Below are 24,167 nucleotides of genomic sequence, written 5' to 3' on the forward strand. Positions count from 1 at the left end.
AACAAAAAAAACATATTGTTTATACGACCTGTTGATTAAACGTGTAGGAATTTCAAGATCATTAAATTTAACATGTTGAATTATTTGCTAAAATAGTTTAATGAAAATATAAAAAATTAAAAAAAAACTACGAGTAAGTGAGAAAATTATGACAAAAAGGTCAAGGGTATATTTACGTATGTAAAATACTTACAATAGTAATTATAATAATAAAAATGCATTTAATAGTTTTAAAATTATTTAAGCAAACTTTTGTATTTAGTTGTTATTTTAGAATTAATGAATGGAGAGGTAATATTTTAAAGATTTTTTAAAAATAGACTACAGTACAGTCCAGACTATAGGCTAGACTACAGTCTAGTCCAGACCAGACTATACATAGGCTAGTCTATAGTTTAGTCTGCAGAATAGTTTTATAGTCTACTTATAGTCTAGTTTATAGTCTAGACTATAGTCTAGTTTATAGTCTAGTCTATAGTCTAGTATGTAGAATATAGTCTAGTCCGTAGATTAGTCTATAGTCTAGTCTATAGTCTAGCTTATATTCTAGTTTATTGTCTAGTCTATAGTCTAGTTTATAGTATAGTCTGTAGACTATACTATAGATTAGACTATAGATTATACTATAAACTAGACTATAGACTAGACAATAAACTAGAATATAAGCTAGACTATAGACTAGACTATAGACTAATCTACGGACTAGACTATATTCTACATACTAGACTATAGACTAGACTATAAACTAGTATAGCCTATAGTCTAGTTTATAGTATAATCTATAGTCTAGTCTATAGTCTAGTCTATAGTCTAGTCTATAATCTAGTCTATAGTCTAGTCTATAGTCTAGTCTATAGTCTAGTCTATAGTCTAGTCTATAGTCTAGTCTATAGTCTAGTCTATAGTCTAGTCTATAGTCTAGTCTATAGTCTAGTCTATAGTCTAGTCTATAGTCTAGTCTATAGTCTAGTCTATAGTCTAGTCTATAGCTAGTTAGCTCTAGTCTATAGTCTAGTCTATAGTCTAGTCTATAGTCTAGTCTATAGTCTAGTCTATAGTCTAGTCTATAGTCTAGTCTATAGTCTAGTCTATAGCCTAGTCTATAGTCTAGTCTATAGTCTAGTCTATAGTCTAGCTATAGTCTAGTCTATAGTCTAGTCTATAGTCTAGTCTATAGTCTAGTCTATAGTCTAGTCTATAGTCTAGTCTATAGTCTAGTCTATAGTCTAGTCTATAGTCTAGTCTATAGTCTAGTCTATAGTCTAGTCTATAGTCTAGTCTATAGTCTAGTCTATAGTCTAGTCTATAGTCTAGTCTATAGTCTAGTCTATAGTCTAGTCTATAGTCTAGTCTATAGTCTAGTCTGTCTATAGTCTAGTCTATAGTCTAGTCTATAGTCTAGTCTATAGTCTAGTCTATAGTCTAGTCTATAGTCTAGTCTATAGTCTAGTCTATAGTCTAGTCTATAGTCTAGTCTATAGTCTAGTCTATAGTCTAGTCTATAGTCTAGTCTATAGTCTAGTCTATAGTCTAGTCTATAGTCTAGTCTATAGTCTAGTCTATAGTCTAGTCTATAGTCTAGTCTATAGTCTAGTCTATAGTCTAGTCTATAGTCTAGTCTATAGTCTAGTCTATAGTCTAGTCTATAGTCTAGTCTATAGTCTAGTCTATAGTCTAGTCTATAGTCTAGTCTATAGTCTAGTCTATAGTCTAGTCTATAGTCTAGTCTATAGTCTAGTCTATAGTCTAGTCTATAGTCTAGTCTATAGTCTAATCTATAGTCTAGTCTATAGTCTAGTCTATGGTCTAGTCTATAGTCTAGTCTATAGTCTAGTCTATAATCTAGTCTATAGTCTATTCTACAGTCTAGTGTATAGTCTAGTCTATAGTCTAGTCTATAGTCTAGTCTATAGTTTAGTCTATAATCTAGTCTATAGTCTAGTCAATAGTCTAGTCCATAGTCTAGTCTATAGTCTAGTCTATAGTCTAGTCTATAGTCTGGTCTATAGTCTAGTCTCTAGTCTAGTCTATAGTCTAGTCTATAGTCTAGTCTATAGTCTAGTCTATAGTCTAGTCTATAGTCTGGTCTATAGTCTAGTCTATAGTCTAGTCTATAGTCTAGTCTATAGTCTAGTCTATAGTCTAGTCTATAGTCTAGTCTATAGTCTAGTCTATAGTCTAGTCTATAGTCTAGTCTATAGTCTAGTCTATAGTCTAGTCTATAGTTTAGTCTGTAGTCTAGTCTATAGTCTAGTCTATAGTCTAGTCTATAGTCTAGTCTATAGTTTAGTCTATAGTCTAGTCTATAGTCTAGTCTATAGTTTAGTCTATAGTCTAGTCTATAGTCTAGTCTATAGTCTAGTCTATAGTTTAGTCTATAGTCTAGTCTATAGTCTAGTCTAGTCTAGTCTATAGTCTAGTCTATAGTCTAGTCTATAGTCTAGTCTATAGTCTAGTCTATAGTCTAGTCTATAGTCTAGTCTATAGTCTAGTCTATAGTCTAGTCTATAGTCTAGTCTATAGTCTAGTCTATAGTCTAGTCTATAGTCTAGTCTATAGTCTAGTCTATAGTCTAGTCTATAGTCTAGTCTATAGTCTAGTCTATAGTCTAGTCTATAGTCTAGTCTATAGTCTAGTCTATAGTCTAGTCTATAGTCTAGTCTATAGTCTAGTCTATAGTCTAGTCTATAGTCTAGTCTATAGTCTAGTCTATAGTCTAGTCTATAGTCTAGTCTATAGTCTAGTCTATAGTCTAGTCTATAGTCTAGTCTATAGTCTAGTCTATAGTCTAGTCTATAGTCTAGTCTATAGTCTAGTCTATAGTCTAGTCTATAGTCTAGTCTATAGTCTAGTCTATAGTCTAGTCTATAGTCTAGTCTATAGTCTAGTCTATAGTCTAGTCTATAGTCTAGTCTATAGTCTAGTCTATAGTCTAGTCTATAGTCTAGTCTATAGTCTAGTCTATAGTCTAGTCTATAGTCTAGTCTATAGTCCAGTCTAAATTATTTCTGCAAATTTTATATAATTTCCTTTCTAGTGATATATAATTCACTTTTATGTTATTAAATCTTTTAGCAGAAGTTTATATTGAAAACAATTTAATTGAAAGCTAAATTATTCCATTTCAAAATTCTGAAAACAGATTGAATTTCAAGCTAAAAAAATAAATAAAACTGTTTAAATATTTATGACAATTATTTGAAATCGTTTAAATAAAATCATTTAAATTGTTTTTGACTTAAAATATTTTCCATTTAAAAGAGGGTGTGGCAAAAAATGTTTCGCATTCTATAAACAGCATATAAATTATTTTATAGAACAACAAATTTAAGAAATATTTTATTAAAATTATTTTGTACGAATATAGCACCCACTCTAAAATAAAATTTAAAATTCATTTAAAATTTAATTTCAAAGAAAAAATATATATATTTTTTAACAAACTATGTCATTTAAAATTATTTATTAACTTGTTAATTGTTTAAATAAAATACAGCACAAACAAAAAAGGTGACAATTTGTGACACAAAATAAAATAATGCATATTTAACGATTTATTTTTTGCATATTTTTTTACACAATAGAAAATAATTATACACTTGTTTATGGAGCCTTTAATAAATTTACAAAGTACAAAGTGTGATAATTAAATTGAAAATAATAAATAACTTTGAAATAATAAAAAAAAAACGTAGAAAAAAAATTTGTGCCAAATAAGAAGCAGAAAAAAAATTGCTTTATTTTTATATCACCATAAAAAAAACTTAAAGCAATAAATACCAAAACAGCAATTTTGAATTTTTTTATTTAATTTCTTACGTTTTTATGACAATAATTGAAATTAATCAAAATAACAACAAAAACTTGGTCAACAAATATATTATGATATAAAAATTTTTGTGACACTTTAGAATAGAATTTAAGGCTGAAATTGAGTTAATTAAAGGGGAAGTACACAAATTATATATCAATAGATAGCAAACAGTAAGTACTATTCGAAAATGTTTAAAACATTTATTAATTAAACAATTTTTAAAAGACTTTTGTTGAACGAACACAAAAAAGTGAAAACTTTTTGGAGTAATTTAAAGTTTTCAGTTCTTTAATTTTACAAAAAATAAGGTTACAAAAATAAATTATATATCATTTGAAAGGTAATAAAGTAAGCTTTTCAGAAATGTATAAATTTTTTTATAGTTTTATAAAACGTAAAAGACTTTTGTGAAAAGACTACAAGAATATGAAATATTTAAAAAAAAATAATTTACTACGTAATGTTACGTTTCCACTTAGTTTATTTTACTGTTGGTAAATGAAATATAGTTGAATTGTATATATTTGAAAAGGTAATAGTGTCTACTTTTCAAAAATGTATAAATTATTTATTTACTTAACCAGTCTTGAAAGACTTTTGTTTAAAGAACACAAAAAAGCTAAAAATTTTTCAAAGTAAATCAAAGTTTTCAGTTCTTGTATTTTACAAAACATAAAGAACAAATAGTAAAATTATATATCATTTGAAAGGTAATAATGTAAGCTTTTCAAAAATATATAAAATGTTTAACTTTTACATAAAACGTAAAAGACTTTTGTAAAAAGAACACAAGAATATGAAATATCTAAAACATTTTTTACTACGTAATGTTAAGTTTCTACTTAGGTTATTTTACTGTTGATAAATGAAACATAGTTAAATTGTATATTATTAAAAAGGAAATAGTGTGTACTTTTCAAAAATGTATAAAACATTTCTTTATTTAACAATTCTTTAAAGACTTTTGTTTAAAAAACACAAAAAAGTGAAAAAATTTTCCGAGTTATTCAAAGTTTTCAGTTCTTTAATGCACATAAAATAAAGAAAAAGTAGTTAAATCATATATCACCTGAAAGGTAATAAACTAAGCTTTTTAAGAATGTATAATATTTTTAATAATTTTATAAAACCTTTAACACTTCACAGTAAACTTTTGTTTAAAGAACACAAAAAAGTAAAATATTTTTTGAGCTATTTAAAGTTTTAAGTTGTTTTATTTTACATAAAATAAAAAACAAAGAGGAAATTATATATCATTTGAAAGGTAATAAAGTAAGCTTTTCAGAAATGTATACATTTTTTTATAATTTTATAAAACGTAAAAGACTTTTGTAAAAAGACTACAAGAATATGAAATATTTAAAAAAGATTTTTACTACGCAATGTTACGTTTCCTTTTAGTTTATTTTACAGCTGGTAAATGAAATATAGTTAAATTGTATATCATTAAAAAGGAAATAGTGTGTACTTTTCAAAAATGTATAAAACATTTCTTTATTTAACAATTCTTTAAAGACTTTTGTTTAAAAAACATAAAAAAGTGACAAATTTTTCGGAGTAATTCAAAGTATTCAGGTCTATAATTTTACATAAAATAAAGACCAAACAGTAAAATAATATATCATTTGAGAGGTCATAAAGTAAGCTTTTCAAAAATATATAAAATGTTTAACTTTTACATAAAACGTAAAAGACTTTTGTAAAAAGAACACAAGAATATGAAATATCTAAAACATTTTTTACAACGTAATGTTAAGTTTCTACTTAGGTTATTTTACTGTTGATAAATGAAACATATTTAAAATGTATATCATTAAAAGGGAAATAATGTGTACTTTTCAAAAATGTATAAAACATTTCTTTATGTAACAATTCTTTAAAGACTTTTGTTTAAAAACACAAAAAAGTGAAAAATTTTTCAGAGTAATTCAAAGTTTTCAGTTCTTTAATTACACATAAAATAAAGATAAACTAGATAAATTATATATCATTTGAAAGGTAATAAACTAAGCTTTTCAAAAATATATAATATTTTAAATAATTTTATAAAACGTAAAAGACTTTTGTGAAAAGAAAAAATTACTACGTAATGTTAAGTTTCTACTTAGGTTATTTTACTGTTGATAAATGAAACATAGTTAAATTGTATATCATTATAAAGGAAATAGTGTGTAGTTTTCCAAAATGTATAAATAATTTCATTTTATAAAAATTCCAAAAAGACTTTTGTGGAAAAAACACAAAAATACAGATTTTTACTGAAAATAAAATAAATTATATATCATTACATAGCAAATAAACATATCTTTTCAAAAATATATAAAATATTTAATTGCTTTACAAATATTGAAATATAATTAAGTCTTAAATTTTTTTTATTTATTATTCAAATTTTTTGTCAATATTATAAGATCATCATTATCTATTTATCATTAAACTTAAAAAAAGAGAATCTCCATTAAGTGTCCACTCAAGCATAAAATCTATTTAGTAAATATCTCTATACATTTTTTTATAATTTTTTATGTTTAACATACCATGGCAATGGAAATAAACATTTATTTTTTATAAAAAAAACAAACACACATATACATAAGTACTTGTATTTACAAAAAAGATTATAAATTGCCAAGAATTTTTATTTAAAAATTTTTTTTTTTCATTATTTACTATTGTTAAAATCAGCTCATGTGCGAAATGGCTATGAAAATAATAAAAAAATCTATATATTATTTCAATATTAAAAAAAAAACATAAAAAATCATTGGGCGGTGGTGCAACAAGGCACACCTTACTGTAAGGCTGTAACACACCAAACAAACAACCGACAAAAAATAATGACATCTACCAAAAACGGTTTAAAGAAAAAAACAAAACAAAAGCGACAACCAAAAGGTATGTTCAGTTTAGTAGTGTATTTATGTTTTATATGTGACTGTTATAAAAATATTAAAAAAAATAACTAAATAAATAAAAAATTATTGGTTTACATATAAAAACAAATCAGTACAAACTTTAACAACCTACTAAAACAACAACAAAAGTACTTACGTACTTACATGTATATGTGTATGTTTTGTTAGGTAAATAGTATGTACGTTTATAGTTTTTAAACATTGCATTCAAACATATTTTTTTTAGTTCAAACCGTGAGGTTTTGAAAAAATACTTATTATACAAATATAACATTAAGTTGGAAAAAATAACGTTTAAAAAAATAACAGCTACATAGTTTTGAGCAGCTCTCAATGTTGCCACAGTGTTGTAAAGGAAAAGATTCTTTAGAAGTTTTGCAAAAACAAAAATTAACTGGAAGAAAACTAGAACAGAACTAGAACAGAACTAGAACTGAACTAGAACTGAACTAGAACTGAACTAGAACTGAACTAGAACTGAACTAGAACTGAACTAGAACTGAACTAGAACTGAACTAGAACTGAACTAGAACTGAACTAGAACTGAACTAGAACTGAACTAGAACTGAACTAGAACTGAACTAGAACTGAACTAGAACTGAACTAGAACTGAACTAGAACTGAACTAGAACTCAACTAAAACTGAACTAGAACTGAACTAGAACTGAACTTAAACTGAACTAGAACTGAACTAGAACTGAACTAGACTGAAACTAGAACTGAACTAGAACTGAACTAGAACTGAACTAGAACTGAACTAGAACTGAACTAGAACTGAACTAGAACGAACTAGAACTGAACTAGAACTGAACTAGAACTGAACTAGAACTGAACTAGAACTGAACTAGAACTGAACTAGAACTGACTAGAACTGAACTAGAACTGAACTTAACTGAACTAGAACTGAACTAGAACTGAACTAGGACTGAGCTAGACTGAACTAGAACTGAACTAGAACTGAGCCCTAGACTGAGGCCTCAGAACTGAGCTAGAACTGAGCTAGACTACTGAACTAGAACTGAACTAGAACTGAACTAGAACTGAACTAGAACTGAACTAGAACTGAACTAGAACTGAACTAGAACTGAACTAGAAAGAACTAGAACTGAACTAGAACTGAACTAGAACTGAACTAGAACTGAACTAAACTGAACTAGAACTGAACTAGAACTGAACTAGACTGAGCTAGAACTGAACTAGAAACTGAACTAGAACTGAGCTAGAACTGAGCGAGAAACGAGCGAAGAAAAGAAGAGAAAGGAAGAGAGAACGGAAAAGAGAAGGAAAGAGAACGGAACGAGAAAGAACGAGAACGGAAAGAGAAAGGAAAGAGAAAGGAAAGAGAAAGGAACGAGAACGGAAAGAAAGGACGAGAAAGGAAGAGAAACGGAAAGAGAACGGAACGAGAGGAAGAGAAAGGAAAGAGAAACGGAAAGAGAAAGGAAAGAGAAAGGAAAGAGAAAGAAAGAGAAGGAAGAGAAAGGAACGAGAAAGGAAGAGAACGGAACGAGAAGATGAAAGAGAACGGAAAGAGAAGAGAGAACGGAACGAGAAAGAACGAGAACGGAAAGAGAAGGAACGAGAACGGAACGAGAAGGAAGAGAAAAGAGAAGAACGAGAACGGAAACGAGAACGGAACGAGAACGGAACGAGAACGGAAACGAGAAACGGAAACGAGAACGAACGAGAACGAACGAGAACGGAACGAAACGGAACGAGAACGGAACGAGAAAGGAACGAGAAACGGAAACGAGAACGGAACGAGAACGGAACGAGAACGGAACGAGAAGGAACGAGAACGGAACGAGAAACGGAACGAGAACGGAACGAGAAGAAGAGAACGAACGAGAACGGAACGAGAACGGAACGAGACGAAGAGAACGGAACGAGACGGAAACGAGAACGGAACGAGAACGGAACGAGAACGGAACGAGAACGAGAACGGAAAGAGCGAGCGAGCGAGCGAGCGAGCGAGCGAGCGAGCGAGCGAGCGAGCGAGCGAGCGAGGCGAGCGAGCGAGCGAGCGAGCGAGCGAGCGAGCAGCGAGCAGCGAGCAGAGAGTCAGCGAGCGAGCGAGCGAGCGAGCGAGCGAGCGAGCGATCGAGCGAGCGAGCGAGCGAGCGAGCGAGCGAGCGAGCGAGGAGCGAGCGAGCGAGCGAGAGCGAGCGAGCGAGCGAGCGAGCGAGCGAGGAGCGAGCGAGCGAGCGAGCTGAGCGAGCGAGCGAGGAGCGAGCGAGCGAGCGAGCGAGCGAGGAGCGAGCGAGCGAGCGAGCGAGCGAGGCGAGCGAGCGAGCGAGGAGCGAGCGAGCGAGCGAGCGAGCGCAGCGACTAGGAGCGAGCGAGCGAGCGAGCAGCGAGCGAGCGAGCGAGCGAGCGAGCGAGCGAGCGAGCGAGCGAGCTTAGCGAGCGAGCGAGCGAGCGATCGAGCGAGCGAGCGAGCGAGCGAGCGAGCAGCGAGCGAGCGACAGCGAGCGAGCGAGCGAGCGAGCGAGCGAGCGAGCGAGAGCGAGCGAGCGAGCGAGAGAGATGAGAGCGAGCGAGCGAGCTAGCGAGCTAGCATCGATAGCGAGAGAGCGAGCATCGAGCGAGCTATCTATCTATCGATATCTAGCTATCTATCATCTATCTATCTATCTAGCGATCTATCTATCTATCTATCTATCTCATCTATATATCTATCTATCTATCATACTATCTTTAACCAAACAAAGTTTTACTCTTTTAAATCCCCTCCTTTTGCTAAAACTACATACTTGTATTAAACATACTAACAGTCTCTGGTATGTGTGCTGAGTGTGTGTGTTTTTCTGTATGAAAAAACGCCAACTATTTCTTGAATTTTTCTTATTTTCTGTTTTTAATAAAAAATGAAAAAAAAAAAACAAACACATTCAACGACATGGTATGCATCTTAAATAAACGTGCGAACCAAAACTATTCATATTTGTAGTCAGTCAGTCAGCCAGCCACCATACGTACGAGCAAACAACCATGCCATTCCATACTTTAAATGTTGTGTAAAAATATGCGAAATGGCCTAAAAAATAAACTACAATAAACCAATACTGACTGTAAAACATATTTATATTTATATTTTAGATTATTTCTAAAAGGCATTATAAAGCGATACAATCGATGATACACAAGTACATATTTACAAAAGTATTTTATTTTATACATTTGGTTTTAGGAAACTATATAAAACATAGGGGAGGGAGGGTTAGTATTCAGAAGCTTTAACTTTTGTTTTAAAAAAATATTAAACCAGATTTATTTAATAACCGCAAAGTTTTACTTTACAAAGTGAAATTTTCTTGTTAATCAAAAAGAAATTCAACTTTGATTGTTGTCCAATTTCAGTATTTATTAACAATTTTCTTGTATATTATTAATCAGCTATATAATTAAATTCATAAAAATTCCTTTTCAATTTCTATTGCGTGTTACATGAAAGACAAAAGAAAATGTCATTGAATTTAATTATAGACTCACTTTTTGTTATAAAATTTTAAAATGTTTTTTTTTTACTCATAACACATTTATCAATAATATTTTCTATAAATAAAACTCTATGGAAATTGTTTTAAAAATAACAGGTTGAAATATACATATTAATTATGGGAATAAAGCAGAAAATACTGTTCAAAATATAATTTCTTGTGGTCAAACGATTTTTTGTTCCAAATCTCATTTTATCATACAAAATCAATATCTTCCACATATTTTTAACTTAACAATTGACTTTTTATCAAAATCTTATACTTTTACAACTTTTAAGGAAAAATTTAAGTTTCTATCTTAAAAACCACTTTTCATTATAAAAAATTTTGTTTCTAAATTCGGAAAAAACGAATTAAGTTCTAGTTGAGTTCTAGTTCAGTTCTAGTTCAGTTCTAGTTCAGTTCTAGTTCAGTTCTAGTTCAGTTCTAGTTCAGTTCTAGTTCAATTCTAGTTCAGTTCTAGTTCAATTCTAGTTCAGTTCTAGTTCAGTTCTAGTTCAGTTCTAGGTCAGTTCTAGTTCAGTTCTAGTTCAGTTCTAGTTCAGTTCTAGTTCAGTTCTAGTTCAGTTCTAGTTCAGTTCTAGTTCAGTTCTAGTTCAGTTCTAGTTCTAGTTCAGTTAGTTCAGTTCTAGTTCAGTTCTAGTTCAGTTTAGTTCAGTTCTAGTTCAGTCTAGTTCAGTTCTAGTTCAGTTCTAGTTCAGTTCTAGTTCAGTTCTAGTTCTTCAGTTCTAGTTCAGTTCTAGTTCAGTTCTAGTTCAGTTCTAGTTCAGTTCTAGTTCAGTTCTAGTTCAGTTCTAGTTCAGTTCTAGTTCAGTTCTAGTTCAGTTCTAGTTCAGTTCTAGTTCAGTTCTAGTTCAGTTCTAGTTCAGTTCTAGTTCAGTTCTAGTTCAGTTCTAGTTCAGTTCTAGTTCAGTTCTAGTTCAGTTCTAGTTCAGTTCTAGTTCAGTTCTAGTTCAGTTCTAGTTCAGTTCTAGTTCAGTTCTAGTTCAGTTCTAGTTCAGTTCTAGTTCAGTTCTAGTTCAGTTCTAGTTCAGTTCTAGTTCAGTTCTAGTTCAGTTCTAGTTCAGTTCTAGTTCAGTTCTAGTTCAGTTCTAGTTCAGTTCTAGTTCAGTTCTAGTTCAGTTCTAGTTCAGTTCTAGTTCAGTTCTAGTTCAGTTCTAGTTCAGTTCTAGTTCAGTTCTAGTCAGTTCTAGTTCAGTTCTAGTTCAGTTCTAGTTCAGTTCTAGTTCAGTTCTAGTTCAGTTCTAGTTCAGTTCTAGTTCAGTTCTAGTTCAGTTCTAGTTCAGTTCTAGTTCAGTTCTAGTTCAGTTCAGTTCAGTTCTAGTTCAGTTCTAGTTCAGTTCTAGTTCAGTTCTAGTTCAGTTCTAGTTCAGTTCTAGTTCAGTTCTAGTTCAGTTCTAGTTCAGTTCAGTTCAGTTCTAGTTCAGTTCTAGTCAGTTCTAGTTCAGTTCTAGTTCAGTTCTAGTTCAGTTCTAGTTCAGTTCTAGTTAAGTTCTAGTTCTAGTTCTAGTTCAGTTTCTAGTTCAGTTCTAGTTCAGTTCTAGTTCAGTTCTAGTTCAGTTCTAGTTCAGTTCAGTTCAGTTTAGTTCAGTTCTAGTCAGTTCTAGTTCAGTTCTAGTTCAGTTCTAGTCAGTTTAGTTCAGTTCTAGTTCAGTTCTAGTTCAGTTCTAGTTCAGTTCTAGTTCAGTTTCTAGTTCAGTTCTAGTTCAGTTCTAGTTCAGTTCTAGTTCAGTTCTAGTTCAGTTCTAGTTCAGTTCATAGTCAGTTCTAGTTCAGTTCTAGTTCAGTTCTAGTTCAGTTCTAGTTCAGTTCTAGTTCAGTTCTAGTTCAGTTCTAGTTCAGTTCTAGTTCAGTCAAGTTTCTAGTTCAGTTCTAGTTCAGTTCTAGTTCAGTTCTAGTTCAGTTCTAGTTCAGTTCTAGTTCAGTTCTAGTTCAGTTCTAGTTCTAGTTCAGTTCGTTCGTTCTAGTTCAGTTCAGTTCTAGTTCAGTATCTAGTTCAGTTCTAGTTCAGTTCTAGTTCAGTTCTAGTTCAGTTCTAGTTCAGTTCTAGTTCAGTTCTAGTTCAGTTCTAGTTCAGTTCTAGTTCAGTTCTAGTTCAGTTCTAGTTCAGTTCTAGTTCAGTTCTAGTTCAGTTCTAGTTCAGTTCTAGTCAGTTCTAGTTCAGTTCTAGTTCAGTTCTAGTTCAGTTCTAGTCAGTTCTATTCAGTTCTAGTTCAGTTCTAGTTCAGTTCTAGTTCAGTTCTAGTTCAGTTCTAGTTCAGTTCTAGTTCAGTTCTAGTTCAGTTCATAGTTCAGTTCTAGTCAGTTCTAGTTCAGTTCTAGTTCAGTTCTATAGTTCAGTTCTAGTTCAGTTCTAGTTCAGTTCTAGTTCAGTTCTAGTTCAGTTCTAGTTCAGTTCTAGTTCAGTTCTAGTTCAGTTCTAGTTCAGTTCTAGTTCAGTTCTAGTTCAGTTCTAGTTCAGTTCTAGTTCAGTTCTAGTTCAGTTCTAGTTCAGTTCTAGTTCAGTTCTAGTTCAGTTCTAGTTCAGTTCTAGTTCAGTTCTAGTTCAGTTCTAGTTCAGTTCTAGTCAGTTCTAGTTCAGTTCTAGTTCAGTTCTAGTTCAGTTCTAGTTCAGTTTCTAGTTCAGTTCTAGTTCAGTTCTAGTTCAGTTCTAGTTTCAGTTCTAGTTCAGTTCTAGTTCAGTTCTAGTTCAGTTCTAGTCAGTTCTAGTTCAGTTTAGTTCAGTTCTGTTCGTTAGTTCAGTTCTAGTTCAGTTCTAGTTCAGTTCTAGTTCAGTTCTAGTTCGTTCTAGTTCAGTTCTAGTTCAGTTCTAGTTCAGTTCTAGTTCAGTTCTAGTTCAGTTCTAGTAGTTCTAGTTCAGTCAGTTCAGTTCTAGTTCAGTTCTAGTTCAGTTCTAGTTCAGTTCTAGTTTCAATTCTAGTTCATTTCTAGTTTATATATTCTCCACACTTATTTTCTCTTTATGTTTTTTGGTCTACAAATTTATGATAAGCGCTACTTAAAAATGATTTATACTCATAATTATCTTAAATACTAATTATTTAACGAAAATCTTTTTAGGGTTATTATAAACTAATTAAATAATTAAGCCATTGTAAGCAAAGAAAAACTAAAAATAAAAAAACACTCACCTTACGCAGTGCTAAAATTAGCACTCGTTTGCATAAATTTATACAAACATATTGATGACAAAATAAACATAATCCACAGAGCAATAAAATATATAGCAGCAAAAACAAAAACAAAATTCACACACACAAATAACGAAATTGTAATAAAAGTTTATAAACAAAAACAGAAATATTTTTTTTGAAAATTTGTCAAAACAAATGTATTTGCAGTTAAAAATTTTCTCTTAATTATTTTCAAAAATTTCGTTTAATTTTTAGGTTTTGCCACTTGTTTGCACTTGTTTTGCGGGAAATGAAAAACACGCACTGCAAAGAAAAGAAAAAAAATTTAATTAAAAATTTTTAATTATTTTAAAAGTTTAAAAAGGGTAAAATAAGTATTAAGTACATTTTTAATGATGTTTCTATAACAAAAATTTCAAAATCTTTCTACAGAACTCTTTAGGTTGTTAAATTACTTCATGTTAATCTTGATTTTGTTTTCTCAATTAATTTATAATTATTTAATGCCGCATTTAATTTCTTAATTTACTTTATCTGCCATTTACATTAAATTTTATTTAATTCTTTTGAAAATTTAATTGAGCTATAAACGGTTTTTTTCAAGTTTCTTTTCCATTTATTTTGTTTCAAAAAGCACGCGGTATTATTTGATTTGTGTTGAAGCCACCACAACTTGTTGATTTTGTTGTCAAAATTTTAAAATTTTTTTCTGCTGATTTGACGTTTTATTTATTTCAACATTTGTTGCTTTACTTTTTCTTCTACTGCTTAATGTTTTCAATAATAACCCAACAAACACAAATATTTGAAAAATACATGAAATGGAGAATGTTTGGAAAGACTTAAATGAAATGGAGATCAATTCCATAGGTCCTTCAAAACCGATTATAGTGATTTTTTAACTTTTTTACTTTTCACGTAAAATATTTCATTTCGCCTAAAAACCTAAAAGTTATAATTTCACCAAAAAGTGAAAAGTATTTCACATTTTAATTTCACCAAGATTCTTCAATTCACCCAAAAGTCTACTTATCATATAAAAATCGAATTTCTGTCCAAAAATTTAATTTTCACACGAAACTTTACATTTCACCCAAAAATCTTAATTTCACCCAAAAGTGAAATAAAAAGTATTTCAGAAAAGAATTTAGTTTTTTCTCCCAAAAAACTTCAATTCACACAAAAAATCTACTTTTCACTCAAAACTCCTAATTTTACCCAAAAGTGAAAGTATTTCACCCAAAAATCTTCTATTCGCCCAAAAAACTTAATTTCACACAGTAATTTACTTTTCACCTAAAATATTTCATTTTACTCAAAAATCTGTATTTCACCCAAAAGTCATAATTTCACCAAAAGGTGAAAAGTATTTCACCTAAAAATTTTAATTTCACAAAAAATCTTCAATTCACCCAAAAGTCTACTTATCATAAAAAAATCGAATTTTCGTCAAAAAATCAAATTTTCACACAAAAATTTACATTTTACCCAAAAAGTGATATAAAAATTATTTCACACAAAATGTAAAATACTTTGGGTTTTCACCCAATTACTTCAATTTAAATAAAAAAACTACTTTTCACTCAAAATTCCCAATTTCGCCCAAAAGTAAAAAGTATTTCACCCAAAAAAACTTTATTTCAAACAACAAACAACTAATTTTCAAACAAAAATTTACATTTCACCCAAAAATGTTCAATTCACCCAAAAGTGAAATAAAAAGTATTTCACACAAAATGCTAGTTTTTCATCCAAAAAACTTCAATTCACCCAAAAAATCTACTTTTCACTCAAAATTCCTATTTTCACCCAAAAGTGAAAAGTATTTCACCCAAAAATCTTCTATTCACACAAAAAAAAAACTTAATTTCTCATAATAATTAACTTTTTACCTTAAATATTTAATTTTAGTTAAAAATCTTTATTTTACCCAAATGTCATAATTTCACTGGAAGGTGATAAATATTTCACTTAAAATTTAAATTTCACCAAAAATCCTTAATTCACCCAAACGTCTACTTATCAAACAAAAATTTGATTTTCGTCAAAAAATTTTATTTCCACACGAAACTTTACATTTCACTAAAAATTTATTTGTTACACCAACAAATCTGCATTTCACTTAAAAATCTACTTTTCACTTTATTTCACTAAAAATCTACATTTCTCTTTAAAATATCAATATTTTGCTTTAAAAATCTTGTTTTCATCCAAAAATCAACTTTTCACTTAAAAATTGACATCTTTCACCCAAAAAACTACTTTTCACCTTCATTTCACCCAATAATAAACTTTTCAAACAAAAATCTTCACCCAAAAAACCGACATTTCATCTAAAAATCTTAAATTTTTCCAAGGATTTACTATTCACCAAATATTTAATTTCACGCAAAAATCTTAATTTTTACAAGGATTTACTTTTCACCAAATTCTTAATTTCATCAAATTCTTAATATCATCAAATTCTAAATTTCACTTAAAAATTTTAATTTCAACTAAAAAATCGATTTTTCACCTAAAAATTTAAAAATTTTCCAAGAATTTCCTTTTCACCAAATATTTAAATTCACCCAAAAATCTTAATTTGTCCAAGGATTTACGTTTCTCCCAATTCTTAATTTCACCAAATTCTTAATTTTACCAAATTCTTAATTTCACCAAATTCTAAATTTCACCAAATTCTAAATTTCACCCAAAAATCAACTTTTCACTTAAAAAATCCTTATTTCACCCAAAAATCAACTTTTCGCTTAGAACCCTTCATATCACCCAAAAATTTTTATTTCACCTAAAAAATTTCGAGCAAAAATCTACTTTTTGCTAAAAAAAATCTACTTTCACCCAAAAATGTTGATTTTAAACAAAAAACCGATTATCACACAAATGTTTGCTATACACTCATTACCAAAATTTTTCACCTTTTTTTAATCAACCAATTCACAATTTCAAATAGTCCATTTTATTTCAAAAATTCATATATTTTCACAGTGTATTGACAACTACTTTCAAGATCAGAGAAAGAGCATAACTTTGTTAAACAAGAGAGTGAGTAAACTTTAAGTGGTGGGAAGTTTTGGGGGGTGTGGGGGTGGTACGTTAGGTAAATTCATATTTAAAAAACTTATAGTTTTATCAATTTTAAATGTTTACTTTTTGGAATTAGAGAGAGAGAGAGGGAGAGTAATTTTTGTTGTTGTTGTTGTAATGACCTTTCTAAAATGTAGGATTTAATGTGTGTGTGTGTATTACACTAATACCTTTCGCTCTGGGTGTTCGACTTTTGTAATAATTACATTAATATGTTTTTTTTTCATTTAGCAGCCGCCCCCCCTTCAACCTTCTTAAGTGATTTGTTTTTGGCAGAGTATGAACAATGACTAAATAAGTAGTATAATTAATAAATAGTTACTAAAGCACATGGACTGTTTAGCGAAATCAATGGTGAACATGTGCCATAGGTTAATTTGTGCGTTTCAGAAGTGGTGATTTTGTTAAGACACAGATCGATCGGGCCAACGAACAAGTTTCGAAGGTCAATGTAAGTTTGTTTAATTGTTGAGAGTTGCCACGCCCTCTCCCTTAAAAGTCGAATATATTGTAAAGACAATTTTCTCATCCATATGAAAATTTGAAGGAAAAGTGGGAGGAATAGCTAGTTATAGAGGGCGTGGCACCTATCTTATCAAATAAATAGAAACATTTATATATCTAGGAAACACTTAAAGCTAGACACCACAAATTTTACACACATAAATTTGTCATTCATGTGAAGATTTGGGCAAATAAATGGGCGGATTAGAAATACGGGCGTGGCAGCTACCATATAAATAAAATAAAACAATTTCGTCTAATTGGGAAAGTATTAGAACCGGAATTTTAAAAGTTCTTTATGGCAACATTGAAATCCATATAAACCATTTGAAGGAAAAGTGGGAGGGCTAAAAAAAAGGGGCGTGGCATCTCCCACATAAATAAAATAAAACAATTTCGTCTAACTGGGAAAGTATTAGAGCCGGAATTCTAAAAGTTTTTAAAGGGAAACATTAAAATCCATATAAATCCATATTTGAAGGAAAAGTGGGAAGACTAAAAAAGGGGCGTGACACCTCCTTTATGAATTAAATACAAAAATGTGAATATCTAGAAAACGCTTATAGCTAGAATCCTCAAATTTGGCACAAACAACTAATGTTGAACGTAAACAACATTAAAATCCATATAAACAATTTCAAGGAATAATGGGAGGGCTAAAAAAGGGCATGGCATCTCCCATATAAATAAAATAAAACAATTTCGTCTAACTGGCAAAGTATTTGAGCTGGAATTCTAAAAGTTCTTTAGGGCAACATTGTAATCCATATAAACCATTTCAAGGAAAAATGGTAGGACTAAAAAGGGGCGTGACACCTCCTATATGCATTACATACAAAAATGTGAATATCTAGAAAACGCTTATAGCTAGAATCCTTAAATTTGGCACAAACAACTTTGTTATAAATGTGAAAATTTGAGTTATAAACTGGCGAATTAGGAATAGGAGGCGTGGCATAACTATTTAAAAAACAAGGAAATGGGATTTCACATGATTATTCAGATCATAAATCTTATATTAATGATCAAAAACTTTGAGAGACTACTCACTGGAGGCTCCCAAATACAATTGTGAACAATTGAAAAATTTTAATTTATTTAAAAAAATAATAAAAATTGATTTTTGACTAAAAAAAATAAATTTTTTTTCAAGGAAATTATAAAAAAATAAATAAAAAAATAAAAAAACTTTTTTTAAACCAATTCAGGATCTCAAATATTAAAATACGTTTCTAAAATAATTCATAATAAAAATGTTTAAAATTTGTTTAAAATATTTAATAACATTTTATATTAAATTATTAAATATTAATAATGTTTTTTTGTTACATATAATGTTTTTAATATGATTTATTTTAAATGAAATTAATTTTCAATGGTTTTTTTATTCAATTTTATTAGTTATTTATTCATTAATTTATTTATTTATTCATTTATTTATTTATTAATTTTTGTGCACTTTTGATATACTTTTATAATTTATATTTAAGTATTTAATTTTCTTCGAACTGTGTGAATTTATTATTTATGAACAAAATATTATTTCAGGCTTGATTTCAACTCTTATCTAATTATTTTTATTTATTTTTTTAATTTTAAGAATGTTTTGAAAGTTTGTTATTTAAAAATAATGTAAAAAAGAAAAGATTTTTAATATTTTAGTTTTTCTTAGAAAATTTTAAAATTTATGAGAAAAAATTGTTTAGAAATAGTATTCAAAAATAGTATTTTAAATATTATTTTTATAATTTTCAAATTAAGCAAATTTTTTTTAAGTTTTTATTTATTTAAATTTATTTTAATTGTTTCAAAATTCAATTTAATTTTTAAATGATTTTTTGTTTTATAATTGTTAAAAAAAATCACAACAAAATTATTAAATAATTAAGAAATTATTAAATTTAAAAAAAAAAGTATTTTTATAAATTTAATTTTATTTATTTTGAATTTATTGTTATTTAAAGAAAATAATTTATAAAACTATTTTTTATTACTTTTTTATTAATTTTTTAATTTGTTAATTTCATAGTAGTTTTAAAAATTCCGTAAAAACAATTATAATTTCTTTATTTTTTTTTTTAATTTTATTTTAATAATTTATTGTAATTTAATAAAAAATGTTTTTTTATTTATTTTTTAATTTTAATTAATTAAATAATTAAGAAATTATTTAATTTAAAATGTTTTTTATTTATTTTTCATTTGTTTATAGTTTTTTAAAGAAGTTATTTATATTAACGTTTTATTTAATTGATTTTTAGTTTTAAGAAAATTCAAATAAATTTATTAAATAATTAAATTTAAAATATTTTTTATTTATTTTTAATTTATGGTTATTTAAGAGAATAATTTATATTTATTTTTATTTTTTATTCCTTTTCTATTAATTTTTTTAATTTAAAATTAATTTAAAAATTTTGAATAAATTAATTCAATAATTAAGAAATGATGTAGTGTTTTTTATTACTTTAACAATTTTTAATTATTTTTTTTTTAAAGTTGAAAAAATTTATTAAATTAAAAATGTTTTTATTTATTTATCTTTTATTTTAATTGATTAAATAATAAAGAAATTATTTAATTTAAAATGTTATTTATTATTAAATGTTTTTTGTTTTTTATTTTAATTTATTATTTATTTAAAGAAATTATTTAAATTAATTTAAAAATGATTAAATTTAAAGTAATTTTAATTTATTTTTATTTAATGAAAATAATTTTTTATTATTTTTTTATTAATTTTATAAATATTTTAAAAATTTTGAATAAATTTGTTAAAAAAAATTATTTGATTTAAAATGTTTTCTGTTTATTTTTTAATTTTAATTCCTGAAATAATTAAGAAATTATTTCATTTAAAATGCTTTTTTATTTATTTTTTAATTTATTTATAATTCTATCAATTTATATAGAAATGATTAAATTTAAAATAATTATAAATTATTTAAAGAAAATAATTTTTTAAAATTTTTTTTTTTTATTAATTTTATAATTGTTTTGAAAATTTCATATAAATTTATTAAAGTTATTTAATTTAAAATGTTTTTTTAATTTTATTTTTTAATAATTAAGAAATTATTTATTATAAAAAGTTTTTTATTTATTTTTTAATTTATTTGATTAAATAATTAAAAAATTATTTAATTTAAATTGTTTTTTATTTATTTTTTAATTTTATTTAATTAAAGAATTTATAAATTATTTAATTTAAAATGTTTTGTATTTCTTTTTTAATTTTAATTTATTTATAATTATTTAAAGTTGTAAAGAAATTATTAAATTTAAAATAATTTTAATTTATTGTTATTTAACGAACCTCTTTTTTTCTTCTTTTTTTTTTTTCTTCTTTCTCCTTCTCTTGCCTTCTTTTCTTACCACTTCCGCCCTTCTTTCCTTTACCCCTCGTTTTTTTCGTTCCTTTTTCTCTTTCCTCCTTCGGCCTTCTTTCTTCTCCCCGTTTTTTTCTTTCTTTTTTTCCTTTTCCTTCCTTCCTCCTTCCGCCCTTCTTTCCTTTCCCCGTTTTTCTTTCTTTTCTTTCCCCTGTTTTTTTTCTTATTTTTTCTTCCTCTTCCTTTCTTTCGCTTTTCTTCCCTTTCCCCTCCTTTTCCTTTCTTGTTCTTTCCCGCCCTCCTTTTTCTTCTTTTGTTTCTTCCTTTTCCTTGTTTTCCCTTTCTTTTCTTCCCCCTTCCGCCCTTCTTTCCTTTCCCTCGTTTTTTTCTTCTTTTTTTTCCTTTTCTCTTTTCCTCCTTCCGCCCTTCTTTCTTCTCCCGTGTTTTTTCTTTCTTTTTTTTCCTTTTCCTCTTTTCCCTCCTTCCGAAATTATTTATTATAAAAAGTTTTTTATTTATTTTTTAATTTATTTATAATATTTAAATTTGTATAGTTATTAAAGAAGAAAATAATTTTTTAATTAATTTTATAATGGTTTTGAATTTATTTTATTAAAAATTAGAAATTATTTAATTTAATATAGTTTTTTATTTTTTTTTTAATTTTATATTTTTAATAATTAAGAAATTATTTATTAAAATGTTTTTTATTTATCTTTTTAATTTTAATATTTTAAATAATTAAGAAATTATTTATTATAAAGTTTTTTATTAATTTTTTAAATTTTATATTTTAATAAATTAAGAAATTATTTATTATAACAAGTTTTTTATTTATTTTTTTAATTTGAATTCCTTAAATAATTAAGAAATTATTTTATTATAAAAAGTTTTTTATTTATTTTTTTAATTTTAAATTGAATAAATAATTAAGGAATTATTTATTATAAAATGTTTTTTATTATGTTTTTTTCATAGTATTTAATTACATAATTAAGCAATTATTAGATTAATTTTATTACTATTTTTTTTAATTTTAATTATATTTATAATTATATTTAATATATATTTAGTTATATTTAGTTATAATTATTTATATTATATTAAAATTTTTGTTAATTATTATTTATTTTATTTTTTTTTTTTTTTGTTATTTTATTTTTAAAATATTTATTTTTCTTTATATAATTTTATTTTATGTATATTTAAACAATTGTTTTTTATTTTTTTTTTATTATTATTTTTTATTATTATTTATTTTTAGCGGTTTTTTTTTATTGAAAACAATTTGTTTTTTTTTTTTTCAAAATGCACTGAGAAAAATAGTTGTTTAGTGAAAAATAGCAAAATATAAGAGAGTAAATTAAAGGGAGAATTGGGGTTCTTGTATTTTTTTTTTTTTCTTTATCACTTAATTTTTTTATACATTTTACGGCAATAACCTGATGTGTTTCGTTTTATTTTGTTGTTTTTTTTTTTTCATTTCGTGTTTAGTTTCTCATTATTGTTGTTGTTGTTATTTTGTATATTTAACGTCGCCAAAGTAGTGGTTTTTGTTATTGTTGTTGTTGAAAAGAATGCCATATATTTTGTTGTTGTCGTTAAATTTTTTTTTTTTGAGTTGAGTTGTTGTTTTTTTTTTCTACTGTATAGAAAAAAAAAGATCTTGTTTTTGTATTTGAAAAACTATACTCTCACACTCTCTAATTAACTCTCTAAACTTGCTCTCTAAGACTTTTGAAGAGAGCAACAAAAAAACACAAATTTATTTATTAAACATAATTGATTTTTGTTTAATTGTATGGGTTTTTTTGAAATTTTGTTAAATTTAACAAAATAAAAATTTTTTATATTTTTTTTTTTTATAAAAAAAAACACAAAAATAATTTAATTTTCTTTTTTAATCACCTTTTTTATAATTGCCAGCTTTATAATCAACGCGTTTTAGTCAAAATCACTCTCGTTGTGGTATTTCATGGAAATTTTTCTCTTTTTTTTATAAATTCATTATATATATTTTTTTAAATAAACTTATAGTACGAGTTGTTGTAATTTTCAAATTTAATTTCAAACTTTAAACTATAAAAAGTTTTTTTTGAAAACTTTTTTTTTTAATAAATCTTTTTAAATAATTTCTAATAAAACTTTTAGAAGTTTTTTTTGTATTTTTATAATTTTCTCTTTTTTTTCAAATAAAATCTTAAAAAAAAATCTTTTCAAAAACTTTTATATATTTCAACCGCTTCGCTCAGCACCGTAAACTAAACTGAACTAAACTGCTGGGCACCAGCAACATTTGTTTTTTCCTCGCACACACAAAAATTCCATCAGAGATTCATTCCAACAATGTTTTTTGGATTTTTTTTTCTTTCTTTCTTTCGTTATTTTATTTTGTACACTTTGCAATCTGTATCTCTGTGTATCTTAAAGATACTCGCGGGTTTTTTTTTGTTACGAATTATTGTGGTATGAGTAAAAATGTTGGATTTGTTTCTTTACAAGTTGCTGTCGTTACGTTGCGTTCATTGTCGTGGTCGTCGTTGTCGTACCTGCTATTAAAACAATTATGGTGAGTGTATTGCGTTTGTTTGTGTGTAGAAATGTAACCGTGTTGTGTATCTGTGTTTAAAACTATTTTGTATATTGAGGTCTTTTTTTTACCACTGATTTTCCCCGTTCGTTCTTCTATATATATTACTCTCTTTTTTTTCACTATAACACTCTCTCGTTACTCTACTCTATTCTCTTTCAAGATCGTTTTGTATAAAAATATTTGTATTTAGCATTGCCAACTTGAAATGTCTACCAGTTTGTTGGTGTGTGTGTGTGTGGTATGGCCGCAACAACAACAACAAATACCAAGAAGTACTAAAGAAGTAGGAACAAAAAATCTAATTGGCAAAGAATTTGAAGAACAATTTTATTTCTCCAAATCACCATAATTTCTTGCAAGGTCAGTTTATCATCTTTGGCTTATAGAAATGTTGTTGTTGTTGTTCCAAAGAAATGCTGAAAACCTTTGTAGGAGTTCAAAAAAAAAAAAAAAAAACGTTGAAATGTTAAGGAGCAGAAAAGTATGTGGCTGATGTAAAGAGTTAAGGTTGGCAAATCTTACATGACCAATACTTCCTTAATCCAAATGGATCTTTCGGTATTGATCATTGTTTGTGATCAAAGCTCATCTGATCAAAACTTGATCTACTCAATTAACCATTCAAATTGATCCTTTTATCCATTATAAGACTGCTTTATACAAAATATATTTTAGATGATCTTGTTGTCTTGAGATTTGAAAATATTCTGATATTAAGCGTTCTTGAATTGTTCTTAATACTCGATTAAGTTACCGAAGTATATCTGAACAACGCGATCCTACCTTCGTCAATCTCACGCAACGCTTCAGCTCATTAATGATCGGGTATTGATCATCGCTGTGATCAAGGCTTCATCTACTCATGTTATCAAATCTTTTCCTACTCCATTAACCATTTAAATTGGCCCTTGAATCCATCTTAATTTATTCTACATAAGATCATTCAGATGATCTTGCAGGCAGGTTGCCTTAAGATTTGAATGTATTCACCTTTATTCTACATAAGATCATTCAGATGATCTTGCAGGCAGGTTGCCTTAAGATTTGAATATATTCTGATATTAAGCGATCTTGCATTGATCTTCATACTTGAAATAAATTACCGGTATATATCTAATCAATGCGATCGATCCTTCTTCTTCAATCGCCCTAATTACATGCATCTTAGCATGCAACGCTGCAGCTCACGGTTGATCCCGTATTGATCATCACTGTGATCAAAGCTTTATTTACTCAAGGCATCAAAGGCTTTCCTACGCAATTAACTCAATTAACTATATTTCAGATGATC

General features: G+C 27.6%; 2 protein-coding genes across 3 annotated transcripts in view; one reads left to right on the forward strand and one right to left on the reverse strand.

The window, feature by feature from the left end:
* LOC119606186 (protein expanded) overlaps positions 1 to 22,388 on the reverse strand; it is a 78,382-nt gene extending 55,994 nt beyond the window's left edge. For both annotated transcript variants that reach the window (XM_037959601.1, XM_037959602.1), the window contains exons 1-2: positions 22,192 to 22,388; positions 13,361 to 13,666 (exon numbers count right to left, since the gene is read on the reverse strand). The gene's annotated coding sequence lies outside the window, so the exon portion shown is untranslated. The remainder of the gene's footprint in view (positions 1 to 13,360; positions 13,667 to 22,191) is intronic.
* LOC119606184 (vicilin-like seed storage protein At2g18540) lies at positions 6,652 to 11,785 on the forward strand (the record flags this gene model as incomplete). Its single annotated transcript, XM_037959599.1, is given in 5 exon segments — positions 6,652 to 6,709; positions 8,108 to 8,177; positions 8,179 to 8,363; positions 8,366 to 8,679; positions 11,735 to 11,785. Coding segments are annotated over 5 exon segments (678 nt in total), but the record flags the coding sequence as incomplete, so codon positions are not given.
* Positions 22,389 to 24,167: the final 1,779 nt, after the last annotated feature.

The sequence above is a fragment of the Lucilia sericata genome, unplaced genomic scaffold (genome assembly GCF_015586225.1).
Source record: "Lucilia sericata isolate MDLA Ls3-8-SP2 unplaced genomic scaffold, ASM1558622v1 Contig000557F_arrow, whole genome shotgun sequence".
Taxonomy (NCBI): domain Eukaryota; kingdom Metazoa; phylum Arthropoda; class Insecta; order Diptera; family Calliphoridae; genus Lucilia; species Lucilia sericata.